The sequence below is a fragment of the Podarcis gaigeae genome, assembly GCF_964106915.1.
Source record: "Podarcis gaigeae genome assembly, chromosome: 6".
Taxonomy (NCBI): domain Eukaryota; kingdom Metazoa; phylum Chordata; class Lepidosauria; order Squamata; family Lacertidae; genus Podarcis; species Podarcis gaigeae.
The window spans coordinates 32,068,756-32,094,232 of record NC_139682.1 but is presented as its reverse complement, the minus strand read 5'-3'; the positions used below and the strand labels follow the sequence as shown (position 1 = coordinate 32,094,232).

The 25,477-nt window shown below is 45.3% G+C and overlaps 1 protein-coding gene across 1 annotated transcript in view; it reads right to left on the bottom strand.

The window, feature by feature from the left end:
* Positions 1-25,043, bottom strand: part of ADORA1 (adenosine A1 receptor) — a 52,957-nt gene extending 27,914 nt beyond the window's left edge. The window contains exons 1-2 of the mRNA XM_083746654.1: positions 24,605-25,043; positions 19,158-19,523 (exon numbers count right to left, since the gene is read on the bottom strand). Of these exons, the coding sequence (XP_083602780.1) occupies positions 19,158-19,498 (341 nt within the window). The 5' untranslated portion in view covers positions 19,499-19,523; positions 24,605-25,043. The remainder of the gene's footprint in view (positions 1-19,157; positions 19,524-24,604) is intronic.
* Between the last annotated feature and the right edge of the window lie 434 nt (positions 25,044-25,477).

Below are 25,477 nucleotides of genomic sequence, written 5' to 3'. Positions count from 1 at the left end.
TGTTGTCTTCAGTTGCTTCCCACAGAACACCAGGTCTATCTATAGGGAAACCAATCTTGGCCCAGCAAACCGGTCCAGCAACAATTCAACCTGTTCAACAAACATTTGGCAGTAAGAATATTGGCTTGCCATAGCATTTATTCACAATGCAATGGAGCTGTTTTGGAATCAGTGGAGGGGAAATATGTCTTTCTTCACAGAGCTTTGGGTGGCTTGACATGAACAGCTACCACATGGTAAGTGTTTTAAACTGCTAAGTCTGGAAACACAGCTGAATGTCAGTCTAGGGGTCCTTACCAAGGGCATTGTTAGTGGATGTCCTGAGGGATCTAAGCTTCTTTGGGACTGGACCCCCAGATCACTGTCTCCTCCCCCCCCCTTTAAACCATTTTTTTAAAAAAAAACTTTGTCACACTGCAAATCCACCATCCACCTTCATTTTGCCAGAGACACATTTGTGTCATGGTCTCTGTTCCCACCCCACAAGTCTTAGCATGACCCCTGGTCTGGCACATCTGAGAAGCTGATTTTCACTAGGCCATTGCACAGGTGGTTTTTTCAGGTTTCTTCATGTGCTGCTCCACTTAATGTCCATTGTCCAAGTTGAGCAGGCTCACTGCATGGACAAGATGGCTGGCCTTCTTGACAACACACTGTGAAAGATCCAAGGCACAGACCCGCATCCACAAGAGATCAAAATTCCTTTAGAAACTACACCCCTTTTTGGGAATGACACCAAGTCTTTGGACCAGAAGAATTCTAAGTACAAGCTGTCGCCTGGTTGTCTGGTACCTGAGACTCTGTTCTTGTTTTTCTTTTTGCAGTAGAAAAACACCCATCATTGTGACAGAAAGGATGAGTGAGTCTGGATGAGGAGTTTTATATTTGTGGACAGTTCCTGAGAATATGCACGGTAAACTTTGTATATCTCTTTATTGGGCTGGACTATACAGGGCCAGGCACAGAGGGCAGCTTTCCCCCTCACTTTAAGTGTCCTCTAATGTAACACTTTACTTTGCTTTCATTTACTCCCATGGGGCAATCAACTCAGATGGGGAGAAAGTGAAGGAGTGCATTTGGAAACACCTTTAGGGTAGGGATGAAACCTTCTGCCCACTCCTGGTAACTCCACCCTAGTCACCTAGCCCTGCCTCTTCACCTATGTGGCCTCATCTTTGCTTCAGTCTCTTGGTCACACAAGAATGTGAAAGAAAGTTGAGAACCGGCTTTTGGATCTTCTGTATTCAGTTATTGTTATAAGGGAGATTTTGGAGATTTCCCTTTAAAAGATAACTTCAGAGCAAGGAGAATAGGCAAAAGAGCAGAGCAAGAACAAAACACAATGCTTAAAAGAGCCTCTTCTTTAGAACTCTGCCTGTCTTTGATGCTTGGCTGGAATTTTCAGAGAGTGACAATTAAAGTGTTGTCAAATTTAATGATGGCAAGTTGTGTTACATAACCAGTATATTCACACACATACACTTCAAACAAGCTATTAACTTCATTTGAAGCCATGTTACCTTTTCACTCAGTGTATAAACACCCTTCCTTTCCTAGAGTGGGAAAGTAAGATCTTAATTAGGGTTTGCTCTCATGTTAACCAGTGTCTGCCTGTGGCTGAAATCCATTGGTCTTTTCTCCTATAGGTCAATCACTCAATTATCCCAAAGCCTTGGAAGCAGGATTTTTCTCTACATTTCTGGTACTGCTGTGGGCTGCAGGGAAGGCATGTTGTGTGGCGAGATTCCTTCCCATGTCACAAGTTAGCTGCAAAGCTGTCTGGAATTTTTCTTCTTCTCTGCAGCTCCCTGCAGGAAAAACAGTGCCTTGCTGCAGACTAGAGGAGACTTTAGGAAGAGTTATACCACCGGCCTAGCTTAACTTTTCCAACCACACATATATCCCTGAAGGCACTTTTTAGGGTCCTGCTTCAGGCTGATTGGTGGCTCTGGAGAACATGCGTTGCGGCAAGAATAATCCTGTGCCAATCAATCACAAACTGCAGAGATTTGCACCAAGCTCTCTTTCGTTATTGCATTTCCAGTGTCCATTTCCTAGTAAATTTACAGCCATGTCTGACCCAATTATAAGAAATTTATCCATGAGACATCCCAGTTGTGATTTTGCTTTTTAAACTACCACGTCACTTTCCAAGCTGGTTCCATGTGTGCCTCTTGAACAGATAACCAGGAAAGAAGGTTTGTTTTTTTAAAACTTTCCAGAGGTGTATGTATATCCATGGACTGCAAACATAGGCGTTCTTTCTGAAATGGTGCTTATTGGCACATAGGAAGTTGCCCTGTATGGAGCCAGGCCATTGATTCATCTTGCTCTGTATTATTCGCAGTGAATGGCAGTGGCACTCCAGGAGTCCTTCCTAGCCCTATGTAGGGATGCCCAGGGTTGAACTTGTAGCTGTTGGCTATGTGTTCCAGCAGTGGTGCATGAGCAGAAGTGGGCAGAGCGGCATTCCCACTTGCAGAGATGGAGCTAAGTGAAACAATGGTGAAGTTGGGATCAGTGGCGTAGCGTGGGGAGTGCAGGGGGGGCCGGCCACACCAGGCGCAACATCTGGGGGGTAGGGTTAGGGGGCGCAGATCCATGGGTTAGGGGCGCAAATTACTTGCCTTGCCCCGGGTGCTGACAACCCACGCTACACCACTGGTTGGGAGAGCTCAGGTTTGTGGCAGTAGTATCCCACGGGAGCACAGTAACTCGGAACTCCCCTGAACTTGCAACTTCTTCAGGCTCATCCACTTTTCCTGCTGCTTTCCCCCAGGAAAACCCACACTTTACTGCCTTTGGAGCAAACAGCAATCAAGTTTTTTTTGCAGATTGACATTTGCTCCGATTCAAAGAGCAAGTTCTCCTGGGGAAACCGGCAGGGCAAAGAGAACCCCCTCTTTCCCATGCCTAGAAAGCACAGGGCGAGCAGAAAACCTCTCAGATCAATGCAGTGCCAGAGTTATGTCTAAGGGTGGCGCTGTGGTCTAAACCACAGAGCCTAGGGCTTGCCGATCAGAAGGTTGGCAGTTTGAATCCTCGTGACGGGGTGAGCTCCCAGCTCCTGCCCACCTAGCAGTTCGAAAGCACGTCAAGTGCAACTAGATAAATAGGTACCACTCCGGCGGGAAGGTAAACGGCGTTTCTGTGCGGTGCTCTGGTTCTCCAGAAGTGGCTTAGTCATGCTGGCCACATGACCTGGAAGCTGTCTGCAGACAAACACCGGCTCTCTCAGCCTATAGAGCGAGATGAGCGCGCAACCCCAGGGGTACCTTTATCTTTACAAACAAGCTATAGCTTAGGGCCCCACTCTCTTGCCCCCCAATATACTTCTTAATTGTATTTCACTATTAATATACTTCTTCTTAATTGTATTTCAGTTCAACAATTGCTTTGATAAAATACATATTTTGTTATGTGCAAATGGCTTTAGATATCTATTAGGTCCATAAATTACCATATAGCTTATATTCAACACAAAAAAAACCCTACAATTTGTTGACAAATGTCAGCTGGACATATAAAAGGCCTCGTTACCTTCCGTAGCTTAGGGCCTCACCAAACCTAAATCCAGCCCTGGAAGGCATGAGACAAATGTGAACAAGCCCTTCATCTCGCCCCATCTTCATCCTGGAACACAGCAGCAGTGCTACTCCTGCTGCTCCACACCCTGCCCTCACATGCTGCTGTGCTATATAATTAAGCTACAACTTAATTAATTTAGAGTTTTAGTCGCACACCCCCCACCCTCTGTTTTCCCCCCTAGTGTTGCATTCATATGGCAGTGGCTGGTTGTTGTTGGTGGTGAATCAGCTTTTTGTACCTGTTTTGAAATGCTATTTGGTCACTATTAATAGGTGCCATGTTTTAAACATGAGAAATGGTGTCCTGTATGGATTAAAAACAACCACCTGCAAGAGAACATAGCAGCAGAAGCAGAATCCCATAGAGCAGATGAAATTCTTATCTACTGCCTTTGGGGCCGGTTCACAGGAACGTCTCAAGATATTTTGTTGCCTGAGGCAGAGCAGCCAATGGTAGCCCTGGGCATGTTACACAGTAGCAGGGTATGCCTTGACCACAAGATTCAGTTCAGACTCCAATGGACACTTCATTAAACAACCCAGTTAGGCTCAGGCCAATATGGAGGCTGCCCAATTTGCCCCAGTAGTTGGAGTCTGCTTTCTGTCCCCTGCACTTCCCTATTGGGAAATCAAAAAGTGGCTATAACCTTTTCCCCCTTTTGGCAGAACTGGATGAAATAGTAGGCCCTCCAGAATGGATTAGGCCTGGCATATTGCAGGTAGATAGCTCCAGGTATTTTTGTTCTGGACACCTATAAAGTTTTATTTTTATTTGGTTTTGGAGATGATAGAATTTGATAGGATTTACAAGCAAGATTGTCTCTTCTGAGGGAATGAATACTGCCAGTTTTCAGATAGAGAGCTGCAGTGGTTTTCCTACAAGGGCAGCCATCACAGTTTCAAGGGTAGAAATCCGTTTTATTTCCCACAGTGTTTTGTTGGCAATTGGTCTGAAAATCACATACATGAAAGAGGTGCTCCCAGGTAAGAAACCTGCCAAACCGCATACAAATAGGTCCAGCAGCTTTTGTAATGGGCACCTTTAAAATTGATTTTGGGGTGGGAGGGATTTGCTTTTCAAATAAAATCCTTCCCTCTGATTATGAGCTACCTAGACAGATCAGTCATAAAGGATCTTTTAATTAATTAATAATGGATGACCAGAGCTAAATGCTTTCATAGAATCATAAAATCGCAGAGTTGGAAGGGATCCCAAGGGTCATCTTGTCCAACCTATGCAATAAAGGAATCTCAATTAAAGCATCCATGACAGATGGTCAGCCAACACCTGCTTAAAAACCTCCAACCTCCCAAGGGAGTCCATTCCACTGCTGAACAGCTCTTACTGTCAGAAAGTTCTTCCTGGTTTTCTAGTTGGAATCTCCTTTCTTGTGTCTTGAATCCATTGGTTTGAATCCCACCCTCCAGAGCAGGAGAAAACAAGCTTGCTCCATTTTCCATGTGACAGTCCTTTAGATATCTCCTCTCCATCTCCTCTTTTCCAAGCTAAACAGACCCAACTCCCTCAACCATTCCTCATAAGGCTTGGTTTCCAGACCCTTGATCATCTTGGTTGCCCTCCTCCACACAAGTTCCAGCTTCTTAACGCCCTTCTTAAATTGTGGCGCCCAGAACTCGACACAGTATTCTAGGTGTCGACTGGTAGTCCAAAACATCTGGAGGGCTGCCCATTGGTTAGCCCAGATCTAATCAAACCCCCACTTGATGCAGAAAACCTAGTGCATCTCCAACAGATGGCTGCACAGCTTCTGCTTGACAATAAATACCTAGTGAGGAAGACCCCACTAAGTCACTGATCCATTGAAGCCATTAACAAAAGAACATGAGAAACAAAACATTGAAGGATGATTTGTTTTGTGCCCTGGTTTAGCAACTTATCGGGAATAGAACTGAATATGAAGTTTATTATGACTTCCTTCCTTATTTATTTCTAAACATCTATATCTCCTTTTGATATCAGGGCACACGGCAAAGAACAACATGTCCTTCTGCATCTCTGGTCTGAAGATAAGCTCTATGTTTGCTGTTTTCCACTGGGCTGAAATCACAACTTTCTCCCAAGGTTTGCTCCAGATAACACTGATGAAATCAGTGAGTGCAAAAGTTCTGGAGGCAAAGGGACAGAGCCTGTTGTGCAGCCACATTTGCAGTGATAAAGCAATGCACAAGCAAGCCAGAGGAGGCTAGAGAGGGGCAGAGGAGCAGCCGTGGGATGTGCCTTGGGTGGTACAATGTCTTGTGCCAGCCCTGACATTACTCTCCAAAACTTAGGGACTACAATTCCCAACTTTCTCTAATCCTGACCATGCTGTCTGGTTGAGGGAGCCCAAGAAGACCTGGAGAGCACCAGGTTGGGGAATGCTGGTTGACGTACCTAGATGTTGTTAATCTGACATAAAAAGCAAACAAGGAGGCATTTTGCCATTCAAATGTACTCTCAAATGTAAAAGGACGCTTTTACATTCATATTACAAACTGGATTATGCAAAAACTGCTTTAAGCCTCTTCCATGAAAACCACGCTTAGATATCCCATTGCGAAACCAACCTGGCAAATTCCTGCTTTTGAATTAAAGACGTGCCCAGTGTTAAAATAACATTATAAATACATTTGCAAAAATGGGCATGTTCTGAAAATCTGAAAAGTATTAAGAGAAATTTGCACTAAAATGCTCGCACATTTTCATGAGGAAATTGCGGTGGAAATGTGGAGACCAAAATCGGCAGATTCACTCATCTCTATCTAAAATCTGCTTTTATTCCAATAGACTTTTCTAAGGGGTTTGCAAAAAGGGAAGGGGAGAAGCAAAAATCAGGATGTATCCATAGATCTCAGGATCTTTGAAGCAGTTCAACAAGGATTTCTTACTAGCAACAACAACTCCATTGCCTCGAACCCCCATTATAATCCTAAAATGAAGAAAGCTTAGGTTAATTAGGAATGAATTTGGTTGTGGAAGGACAATGAGCTCAGCCGAGTTTAGGGACTCAGAACTAATTTTGGGGCTCCAAACCTGGCACTCAGATAATTGGTGGAAACAGGGATGAAGCACCTGCATGAGATTACACAAATTAAGCTCCCTAATTTAAGTTACTTTATTTGCATGATTAGCACCCAGATTTGCATTTTATGGAAACTGCCTTGATGGGTTGGCAGCTCCTAAAGCCCACTGGGGCTGAAGACAGACAATAGCTTTTAAGAAAGTTGAAAGTCTTACTGCACGCACATTTGTCTGCCCTGTTGTCACTGGACAAAGTAGAGCTGAACTGAAATTTTATTTTTTTAACCATGATGGCTGTGTATCAGAGATTGGTATACCTCTGCATATCAGTTGCTAGTAATCACTGGATGGTAGGGTCCTGTTGCACTTGCAGGCTTCCCATAGGCATTTGGTTGGCCTCCTTGAGAATATGGTGCAGGTCTAGATAAGACTTAGGCCTGCTCTTGTGTCTCTAAATGGCTTCCTGCTGACTGCAGTTCCTGGAATGCCTTGGAAGTGATCACTGAGGTAAACCCCTCAGCAACCTTGTAAGATTTTAGTACAGCAAGAAGCAACCCTCATCCCCCAAAATTCACAGGTGTTTCAATTTTAGCAGGGGATGAATATTTTCTTGAAACAAAAAAAATCCTTCCAGTAGCACCTTAAAGACCAACTAAGTTAGTTCTTGGTATGAGCTTTCGTGTGCATGCACACTTCTTCAGATACACTGAAACAGAAGTTACCAGACCCTTCTATATAGTGAGAAGGTGGGGAGGGGTATTATTCAGAAGGGTGGTGGGAATGGGTGATTAGCAGATAGCTGTGATGAGCCTGTTGATGACTCTTAACGACTGCAATAGGTCTTACAGGAAAAAGCAAGGGGTGAGAAGGTGAAAAATGGCTTTGTCATGTATAATGAGATACATGACAACTTGAAACAAGAGGGAGATTGTCCTTAGGTCAAAAAGCTTTTGTGGGGCTTGGAAACAGAACAAAACCCAATATATGCTTACCAAAGGCAATAGTAGACTGGGTGTGCCCAACAGCAGTGCCTCTTTCATGTGGTCATCAATACTCAGGGAGAAATCACGGCTCTCTTTTGGACTGAACTGCCCAGACATGCAGTTCTCATCAGATCTATCTATCTAGCTATAGCTGTCCGTCATATAGATATATAGAAAAACACACACACATTTTGCAGACTTCAAAACACTATTAGTCATATCTCTGACCTGCATTAATCCACATGTTTCCTGATGCTGGGACTGGGAGTGATATTCCAAGCCTCCATTTTATTTCCAGGACAGAGTCTCACAGCATACTTTATTGTTCACTATCTCAAACAAGAAATACATTTTTAAAATCTGCTCCTTGGTTTCCTTTCAGACAATGAGATCCCCTGCAGCTTCCCTGCAGGCATGACAATGTTTAGCCTTAACACAGAGGCAGGCAAGGAGACAACGTTTCCTCCTGTTTTCACTCTAGAGCTACAGGAAGACTAATGGGCAGGCAGTTTGGGGAGGGGGTTCCTTATCCTTGCCAATCCTTCATCTCCAAACACTTTTGTATATTTCTCGTGGCTCACGCACTCAGTCAGCAGCACTGCATCTGTTCTGGAAGAGTACAGCTATAGATTAGAGAAAGAGAGAGAGAGAGAGAGAGAGAGAGAGAGAGAGAGAGAGAGAGAAAGAGAGAGCTCATTCATCATTGCGTTAAATAGGTGCTTTTATACAATGGTAGGAAATCTCCATTCATAACCCTTCATTCATAAGCTTCCATGCTCAGAACTAAGAGAGAACGAATTCCACAAACTGTTGCTATGTGGAATGATCCTGTTCAGAGTTCCAGCCATATGCTCTTCCATTCACACACCCCTTCCTAGTTTTCTCTTTTTGTCCCCCAACAGTCAATCAGCATCCCATGCCCACTGAAACATTCTCAGCCCCCACTGACTGTTTCCCTGTTCTTTAGCTTATCTTCTAATGTTTGCATGTACTTGTATAAAATGTGGAGTTTCCCTCAACCTGGTAATATCCCCATGCTGCTATCACAGCCTATGAAGAGTAGCAGTCACAGAACTGAGTTTGCTCTTAGTATACTACAGGGGTTCCCTTAACAAAATGTTGCAGTGCATCCCTGGCAAGAGTGCATTACCTGAGCTGGGGGAGCTGAAAAAAATTAACAGTTGGCATCAAAGACAGGAGTCCTTACTCTAACTGGGGTCCTACTTGATGTGATTGTTTGCTGCTTCTGAACTGAAGTCCAGCAGGGCTGAGCATAAAGCCTTCATCCTGGTTTGAATGCATGAAACTTATATCTGGTCTTTATTGAGCCTTCATTCTGGTTTCTTTCAGGGGAGGTTATACATGCAGCTTATGAACACACAACCTACATTCATCCTGATTTGCTTGTGGAGTGTTTGTATATCTTCTGGCTGGGCATTGTTCATGCTGCTTTTTGATCCTTTCCCCCATCACTGCAAAACCTACCCAAAAATAAAAATTTGGATTTGTCATGCATGGGCAAGGGGAAGACACCTCCTGCCCATGGGCCGAATTAGGGTCCCAAATTGGCCTTCAAGGCTTTTCCCCAAAACCACAGCCACCTGCCCATATATGATGCCAGGTCTGGGGCAGGTAGAGAGGTGGTTGCCAGTGCACAATCAGGTACTTTGAAGTGTGCTCTCGATTGTTCATTGGCAAGGGAAGTTTGATGCTACTGCCAGCCAGATGATTGGCAGCAAGAGCAAGCCTGCTGGGGCATCTTTGCTACTGGACACTGCAGCCTATCTCAGCAGAAAGCAGGTCTTGAAGTCACTACCTAGGAGCTGATAGCCAGAGGCTTCAAGCCCACTGCACTGACTACATTACAGAGTCCTCCAGGGAGTTCACCACACCACACCAGGTCCTGCAGAAAGTTGGTCTTGAAGTGGGTCTCAAGGCCATAGCCACCTGTCAAAATGGCCCCACCAAGGGTGGGTGAACCCAGGTTGCAGCCTGCCAGCTGGGCCCGATTTCCCACCCCATGCTAGGGCGACAGAGTGTCTTTATTCATTTTAATTGCACGAACCAAAATTTCCAGGGATGTGTTTGAACCTCCCGCAAAATCCTGACTGTCTTGGAGGTGTCTGCAATTTACAACTCATCCATGACCACTCAGAGAGGAAGGCCATGGACTGGCCCTTGCGGCTGCAAATGTGAACCCTCTTTTGCTATTTCCTAGGAGAAGCAGCACATCTGCCTGGGCCGGCAGCTGCTCCCCAGCTGTGTGTTGCAATCTGCCAAATACCAAGCAAAGGCCATGCCGCTGGTGGTGGCTTCACTCCGCTTCTCTCTTCATTTACATCAAACAAAAGCCAGCTGGAGCCAGTATTATTTGTCTTCACAGGAAGACAGCTATTCTGTGCAAACTTGAGTGTTTATTTGCTATGGGCTAGATTTTAAAGGCCGTCGTTCCCACCTTGATCTCTACCTTTCATTTCAAGCAGACGAGTCCAAATGGACATGACATCCTGGCTTGAGAGAAGAATCAGAAGCAATCCCAAAGAATAAGAAACAAAACAAAAATGATTTGAAAGGGAACATCAGGCAGACAGAAAAGCAAATTGTTGTTGTTGTTGTTTGCAGTGCTAGTGCAGCCAATTGCTTGCAGTCTGAATTAAAGCAGAAACTTTCTGAAAGTTTTTCTTTGCTTTCCCCCCACCAAATGTGCAATGATGTGAGTGGAAAGTTAGCTATTTGATAGGTGGAAGAGGAAGAGGGTGGAGAGTAGCTAAAATCAGCTGGGTAGGAATAGGTTTAGGAGATCACTAGATCCAACTGCATTCATCACTAATGTTTCAACTCCACAGTTCTACAATTCTATGAGTATGAAAAACCTTGTCATTGCTAGCATTCAACATTTCACATGCTACAAAAATTAAGTTTGCAAAAAATAATAACCGTGGAAGTCCAAGAGCCCCTTCACGTTTGATGTGTGGTTCCGTGGCAGAAAGAGCATGTAATCTCCAGTTTGAATCACATTCTCCTTTCCTGAGTGGATGAATCTTCTCTGTTTTTGCTTTGTACATATAATCTCCTAGCGTGGCAAATAAAGCAAGGGCAGAAATAAGCAAACCCCTGGCTATCAGCCTCCTTGTCTGAGAGCTGCAGATAAGGTTTGTACTGCAAATAGCCTGCTCTCTCACACAGACATTCCAACACTGGGATCACTTCATTTAGGTCTGCAAGGTGGGGGGCTGGGGGGGGGAGAGGTGGAACTTGAATCAAAGCAACAAATGCACCCAAAGAAGTTGCAGGGAGGTCACACAACAGCAGCAGCAGCAGCAGCAACAACAACAACAAATTATTTCTACCATGCCCATCTGGCTGGGTTTCCCCAACCACTCTGGGCAGCTTTCAACAGAACATTAAAAACAGAATTAAACTTCAAACATTAGAAACTTCCCTAAACAGGGCTGCCTTCAAAAGGCTTCTAAAAGTAGGATAGTTTTTCCTTGACATCTGATGGGAAGGAATTCCACAGGGCTGATGCCACTACCAAGAAGGCCCTCTGCCTGGTTCCCTGTAACCTCACTTCTCACAGTGAGGGAACTGCCAGAAGGCTTTCAGAGCTGGACCACAGTGAATGATGGGGGTGGAGACACTCCTTCAGGTATACTGGGCTGAGGCTGTTGAGGGCTTTAAAGGTAAGCACCAGCACTTTGAATTGTGCTCGGAAATGTACTGGGAGCCAATGTAGGTCTTTCAGGGCTGGTGTTATATGGTCTTGGTGGCCACTCCCAGTCACCAGTCTAGCTGCCACATTTCCAGGTCACCTTCAAAGATAGCCCCATGTAGAGCACATTACAGTAATCCAAGTGGGAGATAACTAGAGCATGCACCACTCTGGCAAGACAGTCTGCAGGTCTCAGCCTGCGTACCAGATGGAGCTGGTAAACCAGGCATAGGCAAGCTCCGGCCCTCCAGATGTTTGGGACTACAATTCCCATCATCCCTAGCTAACAGGACCAGTGGTCAGGGGTGATGGGAATTGTAGTCCCAAACATCTGGAGGGACAGAGTTTGCCTATGCCTGTGGTAGACTGTATAACAGTGCCCCCAGCTCCCAGCTCCTCTAGACGGTCCAGAAGGATGTCATGATCAATGGTGTCAAAGACCGCTGAGAGATCCAGCAGAACTAGGAAACAGCTTTCAACTTTGTCCCTAGCCTGCCGGAGATCATTGACCAGCGCGACCAAGGCAGTTTCAGTCCCATGTTGAGGCCTGAATCCCGACTGGAAGGGATCCAAATGGTCTGCAACATCCAGGCATGCTTGTAGTTGTTCAGCAACCACCCACTCAATCACCTTGCCCAAGAATGGAAGATTTGAGACTGGGCGATAGCTGGCCATATCTGCCGGGTCCAAAGATATTTTTTTAAGAAGCAGTTTAATGACCGCCTCTTTCAGCAGGGCTGGGAAGACTCCCCACAGAGGGAAGCATTCACCACCCTGCAGAGCCCATCGTCCAGACCTTCCCGGTTCGTTTTTATTAGCCAGCATGGGCAAGGATCAAGGAGACAGGTGGTTGGTTTCACTCGTTCAACTGTTCATTTACATAATTTGATCAAGCAGCATTTCGCTATGAGAAAACATTGGAGTCTGCCTCATACTTGGTCAATTTACCTCAGTTTTATCTAAACTGACTGCTTCTGCAAAAGTTTCAGGGTGGACATACTGCTTTGTTTCCAGTATGTGCACATCCCACAAATTCCTGCTGAACTCCTGTAGTTTTCCACACCACAAAGGCTAGGAGTTGTGTGTGTCCTGCTCTTGTAGTGCCATAGTGCAAGAGTGCCCCTTCTGACTGCAATGATGCAGTAAGACAGGGGAAGCATCACAGAACAACTAATAAAGCAGAATGATGTGTGGATGGTCCAATGTGAATCCACCACCAATGCACTAATATTGCATCAATGGCATGTTGCAGAATACACCTTCAAAACTCCCATTGCAGTGGGCACAATGAGTTTCTTTTTTCAAGTGGTGAGCACAGGAAGTTAGAAGGCTTTGGTATACAATCCTACAGTGACTGTCACTTCCCATGATTGCTGCTAGTGCAAAAAAACTAGCAGGACTATGGGCACTAGCATAACAAGAGCAGGGCCAATCCATTTGATAGCACTTCCTTCTGACGTTATTCTTCTTCCCACCTTACGTTTGGCACCACCATTGCTGTGGAAAACCACCCATAGTGCTATGTTTTTATATTGCGATTTTATTGGCAGATGAAGATGGTGGATTTTTCGGAGCTGGCCGACCTGACTGGAAGAGTCCGCGACCAGAAGGAGGAAGAGTATCAGAAGGAATGAATGAAATTTAAAGACTATTTAGATAAAAATGTTAAGATAACTTAATTGGAAAAGCTTGCAAATAATAGATAGGCTTAGGATTCAAATATGTAAGAATAAGATGTTTAAAGTTAAATTAGAAAGAATGAAATATGTTAAGTGATCAAGTTAATTTTTTGAGAAAATCGATTTTGGAAAACTGTCGAAACGATATATAATGAAATTCAACCAAGGGGATTTGAGGAAGTCACTTACTAATGTTACCAAGATTTAAACAGGATGTATGTATGTATGTATGTATGTATGTATGTATGTATGTATGTTTGTTTTGAATTTTTGGAAATCAATAAAAAAATTGAAAAAAATATATATATTGCGATTTTATTGTGTGAACAGTGGCGGAACTTCAAGTTCCGGCGGGGGGGGGGCAGAAGCAGGCGGGGCTGTGGCTGGCGCGTGTCCCAGGGGCATAGCGTGCATCCTGGGGGCCTGGCACCCAGCATGGGGGGGAGGGGCAGCCACGATGGCACCCCACTGGGATTGTGCCGCTGGGTGCAGTGCACTCCCCCCGCACCCCTGTTCCTCCGCCATTGTCTGTGAACTGCCCTGAGACTTATGGGTATAGGGAAGTATACTAAATAAATAAATAGTGCTGGTTTTTTTGCAGGGAAAGCTCTGGACACAGAGCTTTGAAGCGCAGGCTGTGCCTAGAAAGAGTGGGGGAAAGTTAAGTGTGGACAAGCCCTGTATCTGTCTCTGCCAACAATGGGGGTTAATCTCCAGCCTGTGCTTAAAGGTCATCATGTACAGAAAAAATAAATATTCCAGTAAAAACCTGAGTACAAGGAGACCATCTTCCTTTGTGAGTCATGAAATTCAGAGCAAGGCTCAGTCAGCCAAGTTCCAGAAGCTGGGCAGGCTCTATTGCCTCAGGCAGCAAACCTGTCTGGAGATGAGTCACTGCCACTCACACTGCCTGCTCTGCTCCGGGGACCCGGTGGCTCCAGCAACCAGTCACACCAGAAAATCAGCCCTAGCTTCCCGTGCCAGAACACCACCCGTGACGGCTGCACTTTGCAAACAAGAAGGCAGGCTGCAAGCAGGACCCAGTGTGTTTGCAGCTGATAACCAGACCAAAGAATTAAAGAGGAGACTCTGCTTACAACTGAGACAAAACAAGGAGGTTTAGCGGCGCTTGTCCTTTCCCTGACCTAGAAGCACTGGAAAATGCCCTTCATGCTTCTACATCCAATCAGAGAAGCAATCTTGTTTTACAGGTTCCATGGCTATAGCAAAGGCCACCACCTGCCCTCTCTTCTCTGGTTCTGAATTCTGCACAGCCTACTGATAAGATATTAAACTGCATCCATGTGGGCAGACAACGGGCGTGCCCCTTCTGCACTGCCTGCTACCGCCCAGGGCTTGCTTCTGTCTTTATGCTGTCAGTCAAGACTCCCACAGGACTATAGCAGACAGACAGGTTTCGGCTCGGCACGCGCTGAAGGGTTGTGCTGTGTCTCCGAGCAGAGAATGCCTCAGCATAAATTTCCACAATGCTGCTGCTCACGCATTCCAGAATCCGATCGCAGCTGGGCTCCCAGTGTGCCGCAGCTGCAGCCATCCCGCTGCCTGGATCGCAAGAGCCTGCAGGGAAGCTCTTCCTGGCATTTATCTGTTTGGACCCTGCCATCAGCCTATGGGCAAGGAGACAGTGTGTTTGCAGTATTCTCTACCTGCCCTCTCCCAGCTTGCAGCCATTTCTGTGGGGTCCCCGTTCAGGGAGCCCACCTCTGCCCATTCCCTCCAAACGCTCTCCGCCAGTCTACTGCAGAGACATACTAACGATACAGTTTTTAAAACTCTGCATGCATCTGTATGACTGCATCCTTGCCTGCAGTTGGGGATCATGTTGTGGGGGAAAGCAGACCGGGCCACTCATCCTGATCTGTTAATCTCAGAACCTTTTATTTCCAACAGGAATCCCCAACCCAGAATTTACTGTTTTACAACTAGATTCCTATAATACAGCTATTCTTCCTCCTTGAACCAGCTTTGCCCCATGCCAGACTCTATCATTTAGGGAGCAGCTGTACTTTTGGGAGCCAACATCCCAGCTACAAAAAGGTCAGTACAGAGTAAAGGTAAAGGTAAAGAGACCCCTGACCATTAGGTCCAGTCGTGACCAACTCTGGGGTTGCGGCGCTCATCTCACTTCATTGGCCGAGGGAGCTGGTGTACAGCTTCCGGGTCATGTGGCCAGCATGACTAAGCCGCTTCTGGCAAACCAGAGCAGCACACGGAAACACCGTTTACCTTCCCGCTGGAGCGGCCCCTATTTATCAACTTGCACTTTGACGTGCTTTCGAACTGCTAGGTTGGCAGGAGCAGGGACCCAGCAACGGGAGCTCACCCCATTGTGGGGATTCGAACTGCTGACCTTCTAATCGGCAAGTCCTAGGCTCTGTGGTTTAACCCATCAGTACAGAGTAGGGGTCCTAATCAAGAGGATATTTTTTACTGCAAAAAGATTGAGAAGTTGCACAGAGAGAGACAGAGACAGAGACACAGAGAGAGTTCTAAATGTGTCGAAAACATAGACAGCTTATAAATGTGTTCAACACATAGAAAGCTTACTTATCCCAAGTCAGATGACCATTAGTCTATCTAGCTCAGTATTATCTTCAAAGTTACCTCCAAAGTTTCAGAGTGAGTTCTCTCCCAGCTCTACCTGAAGATTCTGGGGTTGGATCTGGGGCTTTCTATACGCAAGGTACATGCTCTACCAATGAGCTACAAGCACTTCTACATGTACTATACAGTGCAACTCAGCTTTGCACTTGAGCTAACAATTCAATTTACCATCCAAGAGCAATGCAAAAGTGTTGAATCAGCCTGAAGCCAACAGAGATGTTGGAGAGAGTTATTTGCTTAGAACAAGGAGAGAAAGGGAATGAGTGTCCCTGTGCAATGCTTCTACACCACTGGCTGCCTTCCTCCTGGCCGTGGAGAATATTCCTCATACGGCTACCAGCTGAACTGTTAATTATTCTGTTGCTACTAATGCCAAAGCACAGCAGAGGGACCAGAAGACAAATAGCTCTCCTGAATGCACTTTATCACTGGTTCATACAAATGTACACCATTCTTAAGGTGGGGGCCACAAACACAATACCACAAATAGGAAATACATTGTCTAAAAAAGAGGACTAAACGAGGACACAGTTTTGCATGAACCTGCCTGTGCTAATTTATATGTGTAGATAGCCATTTAGGAATTATTACTATAATTTAAAAAGAAATGCAGCACATTTCATCATAGTGGGGAAGGCTGTGGACAGGTGACCCATATGCATAGCTGTCAACTTTCAGATTTGAAAATAAGGGATCAGCAGCCTTGAAAATAAGGGATTAGCAGCCTCACCTGTCCCGGGGACAGTCTACGAGATATCTAACAATCCGGGATAGCAGCAGGAAGCAGCGGGAAATGGTCTGGAATAAGGGAATTTCCCGCAAAAAGGGACAGTTGACAGCTATGCCCATATGCCTGCTTTGTCTACTGATAGGCAACTTCAAGCCACATACCTTGAAAATGCTATAATACCACTTTAACCAGTCATGGCTTCTCTCCAAAGAATTATGGGAGCTGTGGTTTGCAGTTATTGGGAGGCCCCTATTCATCTCACAAGATGGTTTATTATTATTATTGTTGTTGTTGTTGTTGTTGTTGTTGTTGTTATTATTATTATTATTATTATTATTATTATTATTTTATTACATACCCCACCCATTTGGCTGGCTTTCCCCAGCCACTCTGGGCAGCTTCCAACAGGAGATTAAAAATACATTAAAACATCAGTCATTAAAAAACTTCCCTAAACAGGGCTGCCTTCAGATGTTTTCTAAACGTCAGATAGTTGTTTATTCGCTTGACATCTGATGGAAGGGCATTCCACAGGGCAGGAGCCACTACTGAGAAGGCCCTCTGCCTGGTTCCCTGTAACTTTGCTTCTCGCAGTGAGGGAACTTCCAGAAAGCCCTTAGAGCTGGACGCCAGTATCCGGGCAGAACGACGGGGTGGAGATGCTCCTTTTGGTTTAACAAACAATCCCTAGCAACTTTCAGCTTAACAAACTTCAGCTTCCGGTACTCTTTGGGGGAAGCCATGACTGGTTAAAATTGGTGCCACAGCACTTTAAAGGTATTTAAAGGTTGCTTTTACATTTCTGCTAGCCAAATGGCCTCAGCTAGACTTACTCTTTCACAAGGAGGAAGGTTTCCTTACTCTCAGCCTCATGAAGGGCTCTCAGCCTTATGTGGCTGAGTTGCAAGCCAAATGCTTTAAAAAAAACAACCAATCCTATTTTGAGATCTGGTGCTAGAGCATATTGCGCTAACTGTGTGGGTGGAAACACAGCACAGCCAACAGCTCCACATGCTGTTCTGTGCTGTCACCTGGCTGAGACGTGGCAGTCAGCAATTCTGCTGCCACGGAAAACGATGCCCCAAATCCCAGCCTGCTCAGGCATATTGGGATGATGTGACCTTTAAGTATATGTGGGGTGGGCCCTCTGCCAGCCCCAAGGAAAGTGGCTAAGCTAGTAATAAGTTAAGTACACAGTCAGCGCAAATAGTTATTAACGTGTACATAAGTGAGGATAATTATATTATTTACTCTTAAATACGCAGTACGCTGCACAATCAGCAAAGAGTTGTTTGAAATATTCACCCTCAAACCTGGGTTCTCTGTGAGAAGCGCAGAGGGGGCTTCTCATGGGGGCTATTATCTCCCTGTCCTCCCCAATAGCTGTTCTGGCTACATAAACAACAGCACTCACAGCCTGAAGATCTGAAATAGAGGAAATGTATCTTTAAAGACATGCGATGTAGAATGCAATAGGGCTGGTGGTGCCCACCAGGAATGGCCAGGCAGCAGGCAGGGAGACCACCCATAGGTGGAGTCAGAATCAATGACAGGCAGAGCCAACTAATTAAAGTCCCACCCCCATCTCTGCTGAATCCACAAGGGCAACACGGAGACTAAGGGGAAGGAAGCTGACAGGTAGTGGCATCGCATGAACTGATTGTAAGTAGGAAGGCAGGCAGCTGAGGGCAGTCTGAGGTTGATGGGGTCATTTACCATTTGCCCTCATGGACCAGCCTCCGGAAAGATCCTGGGGCCAGCCCTCAGCTCAGTCCTATACATGAGACATTGTGTCAAGTTGAGATTAATGACCGCAATATGGGGTTGACAACTTCTCACCCATGGGGTACTTACTTAGGGTTGTGTTCTATGTCAGTTCTATTCAGAACAGACCCATCAAATTAAGAGACATGAGTAACTTCAGCCCATTTTAGGGATGAGTGAATTCATCAGTTTCTGTTTTTCATTTTTCCAGTCTTAAGCTCGGTTGTCCACATTTCCACCTCAGTTTGTGATTTTTCTTTTAAATTCCTCATGAAAATTCACCGGCAATTTTTTTTTCCAAATTCATCCTAATGTATGTACACATTTCTGTATCCATTTTTGCAAAACATTTTCCCCAAATATAATGCATTTTGTATGTTATTTTCACGAAGATATGCATTTCAATGCACACTTTAGTAAATGCATTTTTGCGAACATTGTTTGGTTGGAATTGCAAATTTTTGAGAAGCGTGAATTTCCAAGGACAGCTGTTTGAGTTTGCATATTGTTTCAGAAGCTGTGAAATAGGTCGGTTCACCTTTAAAAGTGAACTGAGTCAATTTTCTCCTGCATCCTTCATCATCTCCCCCCCACCCCGAAGCAGGTACAGTATGCTATATAATTTAAAGGAATACAACCTGTTATGCTGCTTAGATCCCTTTTATCTCTTAGCACAGGCTAAGGAACAACTAAGCAGGGCCTCCTTGCACTTACTCAGTCCACAAACCATTACAACAACATCATTGCTGCCGTGTACACATTCTCGCTTGTCAGAGCAAGGCAGAAGCTGACAGCTTGCAGCAGCACGTCCACCGAGGGTCCCAAATGATGGCAGGCAAGGCATCAGCTTCACTGGCAAATGCCTCAGTGGACCAGGTTCAAGAAAAATAAGAAGAAGGGGGGAAAGCCCTTGAGATTTTGAGAATCCTGACAAAGCCACCAGACTCCACAGAAGAAGCACAGATTTCTCCCTGTGCAACATGACACCCCCTCCCAAAAGAAATCTAACTCCGCCTCTGGCAATATCTTCTCCCTCCGGCATGGGTGTCTCTTACCGCATTGGAATCTTTACTCTGAGGTAGCGATCCACAGCAATGGCCAGCAGTGCCAGGATGGAGCTCTCAGTGAGGATGAGGACAGGACATGCCACCATCAGGCAGCTGTAAAAATGTATCTGTGGTCCAATGTTGATGATGATGGCAAGCGGAATGACAAGGGCTCCCACAGCTACATCTGCAACTGCCAGGGAGACGATGAAGTAGAAGGTGGCATCCCGCAGGGCCTGGTTCACCTTGACAGCCCAGATCACCAGGATATTTCCAGGTATGGAGACAAGGGCGATCAGCACCTCGATGGTGATGTAGGCAGCCTGGAAGCCCGAGATGTGATGCGGCATGGTGCTCTGAGAAGCCTTGTGTTGCCTGAAAGGATCAAAGGAGTCATGTGTTTTAAAGACAGAAGAGACCACCAAAGTATTCAAAACCCAAACATCTTTCATTTTTGCATTTCTTCGCTTAGGTATTGCTTTCATACCCTGCCTTTCATCCTCCTGGAACCCAGGGCAGCTAACAGCAATTAAAACCATACACAAATATATCCACATTAAAGGTAAAGGGACTCCTGACCATTAGGTCCAGTCGTGGACGACTCTGGGGTTGCGGCGCTCATCTCGCTTTATTGGCCAAGGGAGCCGGTGTACAGCTTCCGGGTCATGTGGCCAGCATAACTAAGCAGCTTCTGGCGAACCAGAGCAGCACGCAGAAACGCCATTTACCTTCCCGCTGGAGCGGTACCTATTTATCTACTTGCACTTTGACGTGCTTTCGAACTGCTAGGTTGGCAGGAGCTGGGACTGAGCAAGGGGCACTCACCCCGTTGCGGAGATTCAAACCGCTGACCTTCTGATCAGCAAGCCCTAGGCTCTGTGGTTTAACCCACAGCACCACCCGCATCCCGATATCCATATTAGAGGCATCCAAAATAACCTCACAATCAAGCATTACCAACTTTTAAAATAGTTATATAGCCTGACTCTATACTTCAGTAAGTTTACAGATTTCCTTGCATGCCACAATTTCCTTCGCGAACACTGCAAAACTCCTCAAATGATTTCCCAGTGCTGGCAGGCGATGGTCCCTTGTTCTTTCCATACCATTGACTGTGCTCCGACTATTTGCAGCTCAAATTTGCCATCCCTAGCCTGGTCACCACCAGGAACTTCACACTAAAGGGCTGTGCAATCTCAGTGCGTCTGCTGTGCAGAGAATCTGCCCTTCTGTCCATATTGGCTGCTGCAATGAGAGATTTAGGATTTCACTGTTGCCACCTCTGGTCCCTATCTCTCCAGTTCAGCTGCCAGGTAGTTTTTAAGCAGCATTAAGAGAGCATCTCTGAATGCTGCTGATTGGTCACATGGTTGCAGAAGAATAGCCTTACGAAAGTTCCTAAGAGAAGTGGCCACCCTTGTCCACACATGCCTAGTTGCAAGATTCTTGTTTAAATAAAAATAGATTCCATTGTGTCTACAAGATTATCAGGCTTTGGCAAACTTCCAAAGTACCTCCCCCCCCCCCCAAAAAAAAAAACACCCCAGGATTGCAGTCACTGGGGATGTCTTTTATATGCTGGCTTTGTGGTTTACAAGAAAATACCAGAGAGGAGGATTTCGTTTTCATGTAACTAAAGCTATACTGATAATTTGCAAATGCTCCAAGTGTCCCTATTTAACAGGGACAATCCCTGTTTGTCCCACATTTTCTAGAAACCTCTCTTCCTGGTAAATCACATTCCATAGCTATTAGTAAAGATGGCTGATTATTAACTCCAGAATCAGGGACAGCATTCCTCTGAATACCAGTTGCTGGGAAACAGCAGGACCGCCTTAATGTCTGCCTGCGGACATCCCATATGCACCTAGTTGGTCAAGGAAGAAAAGAGGATGCTGGACTAGACTGGACAAAGATGGAGAACCTGTAGCCCACCAGATGTTGGATGGGAGTTGGATGGGAGTTGTAGTACAACAACATCTGGAAGACTGCTGGTTCACCTTCCCTGGGACAGGCCTTTGTTCTGATCCTGCAGTGTCTTCCTTACATCCCTGAAATCCCTGTTTTCTTCCTATTTTATTCATTGCTCTATTTATTTTAGGCCGATATTATTTAGGCCGATATTATTAAGGTGGTGGTGGATTAATGAATTTGGAACGCCCTGTTGTTTCTCTGCATTCTTTTTGATGCTAACCTACTTGCTGTGGGAAGCTATGAGAAGTGCTCCCATGGCTCCAGATGTTCCGCTCTTAAGTGTGGGGCTGCTGGGCTTCACAAGCTCCCCTGCCCCAGAAAAGATATTTAGCGTGATTCAGCCCCTGAGCTGTTATATCTCAGTTACATTGGGAAGTAAGTCAGTCTCACCAAAATCAATGGGACTTCGTTCCGAGTGCTTGGGACTCAGCAGGAACAACAAGCCAATCAATTACCATTCAATAACAATGTAAAGCATCATTTTGCATTTGCCACTAATGCAGGAGAGCTATATTGTTGAACGAGCCTTCCTTTTCTTCAGCACAGCAAGTTTATAATGTGTCTGCCTGCCTGCCTGCCTGTCTGCCTGCTTCTCCCTCTAGTAATACAGGCTTGACCCATTACATTTGTATGAGGTATACTTTAAACAGCACTTCCCAAACTTCCTCCTAATGCATTCATTTTTTCTCTCTCTCTAGGAAGCATCAGGCGGAGCCAATAAACACCTCTTTTTTGAAATGCAGGTCAGAATATTGTTCAGCTAGCACGGGGTGGGGAATTTTTGGGCCTCTGGGTACTGTTGAACTACAATTCCCATCAAACCCAGCAACCATGGCCAATTACCAGGGATGATGGGAGTTGCAGTTCAGCAACATCTGGAGGGCCTAAGGTTCCTCACACCTGATCTAGCATAATAATACCTGTTCTGCTGGATTAGAGCTTTCCAGAGTCTTGGGAAGAGAGAAGCCAATTACATCACCAGCTACCTAGTTCCTTTTTTCGACTGCAGATACCAAGGATTGAACCCAGAAACCTGTGCATGCAAAGCATGTGCTCTGCCACTTAGCTGTGTCCACTTCCCTTTTCTTTGTGGGAATATCTTTCCATATCACCCCAGCAAACTTGCAAGAGATGTGCTGTAGACAACAGGGGAGACTTCTGCAAGTAACCTCTGCAGAACTATACTGCAGTATCCTGGCCATGCAGCTAGGTTGTTGACTGAGGCACACCATTCACACCATATAACTTATCTGCTAAAGGAGCTCCACTGGCTGCCAATATACTACCGGGCACCGATTGAGGTTTTCCTCACCAAATATATCTGGCAAAACCTGGCAATTGTGTTTCTCAGACAGTGTGTTGCTGAGAATACCATATGCCTTGTACCAGAAAGTGGGCTTTTAGTGTTGCAGTTCCAGCTCTCTGGAGTCAACTGCTAGCTGAATTCAGATAGACACCTTGTATCATGATACTTAGGGGCTCACTGAAAAATGCTTTTGCTGTTTTTGGAGTTTGTAGTGGTGGTTTTATTATTTTGCAAGTTTGTTGCATTGATTTTGTTGTTTTTAGAGCTTCTGTTGCTGTGTTTTATTCTGATTTTATCTTGTACACCTTTTGATGACTATATGCTGCAAAGCAACCTATAAATTTATTTAACTAGGGGCTGCTTGCTTTATTTCACTTCACTAGCCAGCCCCACTCCACCCTACCAATCGCCCCTTCTCCTTAGACTTCATTGCCTGAGAAAGAAGCTTGAATTTTGAAAAAAGTCTTCTTTCTTGTGCTCGATGGCAGCCGAGAAAGAAGCTTTTCTCCTCAACAGTAGTGGAAGTGGCAGCAGTGGGACAAAGAGGAGAAAGGTTTCTCTGCTTTGTTTTGCCCCTGGTGATGGTGGCCACTGGGAAAGAGAAAGGCTTCCAGTAGCGGTGCTGTTCTCTTATAACTCTGGAACTCACAGCACCATCTGTTGGCAGCCATGTGAACTACAGCGTCATGGCATCCTTATGCAAATACAGTATAGAAAGATAATAATAATAATACCCCTTAAAACTTAAAAAAATAGTAAGATGTGCACTTCCAGACAGAAGTTGGAGAAATGGGACAGCCTATCCTATCTGGATAACAGAATCAGAGTTTCACAAAAGAGTCAGCAATAGGGTGGAGGTGTACTTGCAGTAATCACTTCACAGACAAATATTCAATAGGTGGACTTGTGCAACCACATTCCACACATCAACCACAGCAGCAACAAAAGCACAATCCAAGGGATTTACCACCTGTCCCTGGCTAAACAATGTTTCACTCATAAGGTGTGAATGTTTGGAAAAGGTGACAACTCTGCAATATGAGTGCTATCTTGAGGGAAGACATGCAAATTGCACGCTACAGATGGGAAGCAACTGCAGATTTATTGTGTGGATAAATGGGTACTGGTGAAAGTAGACAAGTTCAGTTTTGGAGCCCCATCATGGTCTCTGATTAAACTGAGTTAGCATGTTCCTATGGTACTTCAACCTGTCCCCAGAAAAGCCTTCACACAAAGAGGTGTGACAAGCAATCTTGTGATAGGTGTTTGCATGCTTTGGTGCGACAGTCAAGGGTTCCTGTTGGATAGCAGCATGAAAAACAACACCCTTCCCACCACACACGTATATATCCAGAGTACTTTTTGAACTGTGCTTTTTCTTCCTGCAGGGAGACAATCCTTGCTTCCACTGCTCCTTCTCTCATTATGCTTTTACAGTTACAATGCTATCAGTCCTGGATCAGGACTATAGTGCTACGAATGCAGCAAGTCATTCCCATTGTTCCACAGAAACAATTACTTGTATAGAAAGCCTAGCAAAAGCTCAAGCAGCAGCAGTAATAATAATAATAATAATAATAATAATAATAATAATAGCAGTTTGTCTCTAAAATGCCACAATACTCTCTCTCTCTCTCTCTTTTGTTTACACCTTTCTGTTTTGATTTGATTTTTTTCGAGAGAAAATAGATTTCATTTGGAAAGAACAAATTGGTAGCATTTCAAGGGACAGTGGCATGTGAAATCTCTGTGGAGCAGAGATGAGAAGCTTATTTGAGAAATAACGTCCTGCTCTCTATATCCATACATTTTCCTGACACTCACCCCTCTGACCTCTGACTATCTCCAGCCCCTTCCCTCCCCTTTAATCTCACTTTTCTCTCCTCCTGGAATTTCTTACTCTCTCCGAACTACCCACCCCCGAATCCAAAATGTACAGCAGATTCCAGGCAAATATTTGTCATGCTTAGACCTGATTTCTGTAACAAAGGCAGCCCTTCCTCACCGTGATTTCCCCTTCAAATGATACACCTCCCTCTGCTGCTCTTGAACACTTCCCTGCCTCTAGATTAAACCCCACCGCTTCAATAAACACATAGCAGAAATAACCCAGCACACTGTGGTCAAAGAGAGAGAGAGACCCAAACCAGCAAGGAAGTACAAGATTCAGACTCACTTTCTCCTACACAGATTCCAGTGTGTGTTACTGTTTCCTCCTCCAAGTGAAGACTTCACACCCAGGGCAGGCAGGCTGTGGGAGCGTAGGTACCATTCTGCTCTCGGATGGCTCTGTTAGATCCCCGTGGCTCCTGGCATCCTGCAGATGAATGAAACCTGCCCTGCTCTCCCTACGGCATGAACTCTTACTCCCCCGGTTGGAAGGAGCACTTGATTCACTGCAGTGTATTCTTAACTCTGATGCAGGCAGGCAGGCAGCTCTCATCCCCAAGTCTCCTCTCCTGCAGCTTCTAGCCGCCTTTCAAGCTATCACATGGTCCAGCACACTGCACCGGCTGTGCCTGCAATATTTTAAAGAGGTAGTGGCCTGTTTTGTGCATGTGTGTTTGTGTATCAGGGTGGAGGGTGGGGTCTGGCTTGCTGAACTGCAACAGAATGTTGCACCAGACAGAGCCACATCGGAGAGCTTCTCTTGCTTCCATATCCCAGAGAACTGAAATCCTTTGCTAAGAAGTCAGCCACTGTCGCTGCAAAATGCTTAATTCAAAAATTGAGAGGGCTCTTCTCTTTAGCCCTTGCTATGGCAGAACAGGTTCCATCTGCTCAGTGCCAGAGAAAAGGATCTCTGCACATGTTCAGAGACACTTTTACCTATTAATGTTTCACCCATTCCAAGACTCTGCTAAAAAAAACATTTCAGAGCTGAGTTCCCTGGGACGATTTATCTCCATGCCAATGAGAAGACACCTCTTGCTTCTGCTAGCAAAAAGTGGACTCAGAGGTATCTGAAGACAAGACTACCTTGACATCCACTTGTGACTGTGCTGAGGACTTCTGTGATGCTCTACTCCATTGGAATGAAGCTGGTAGA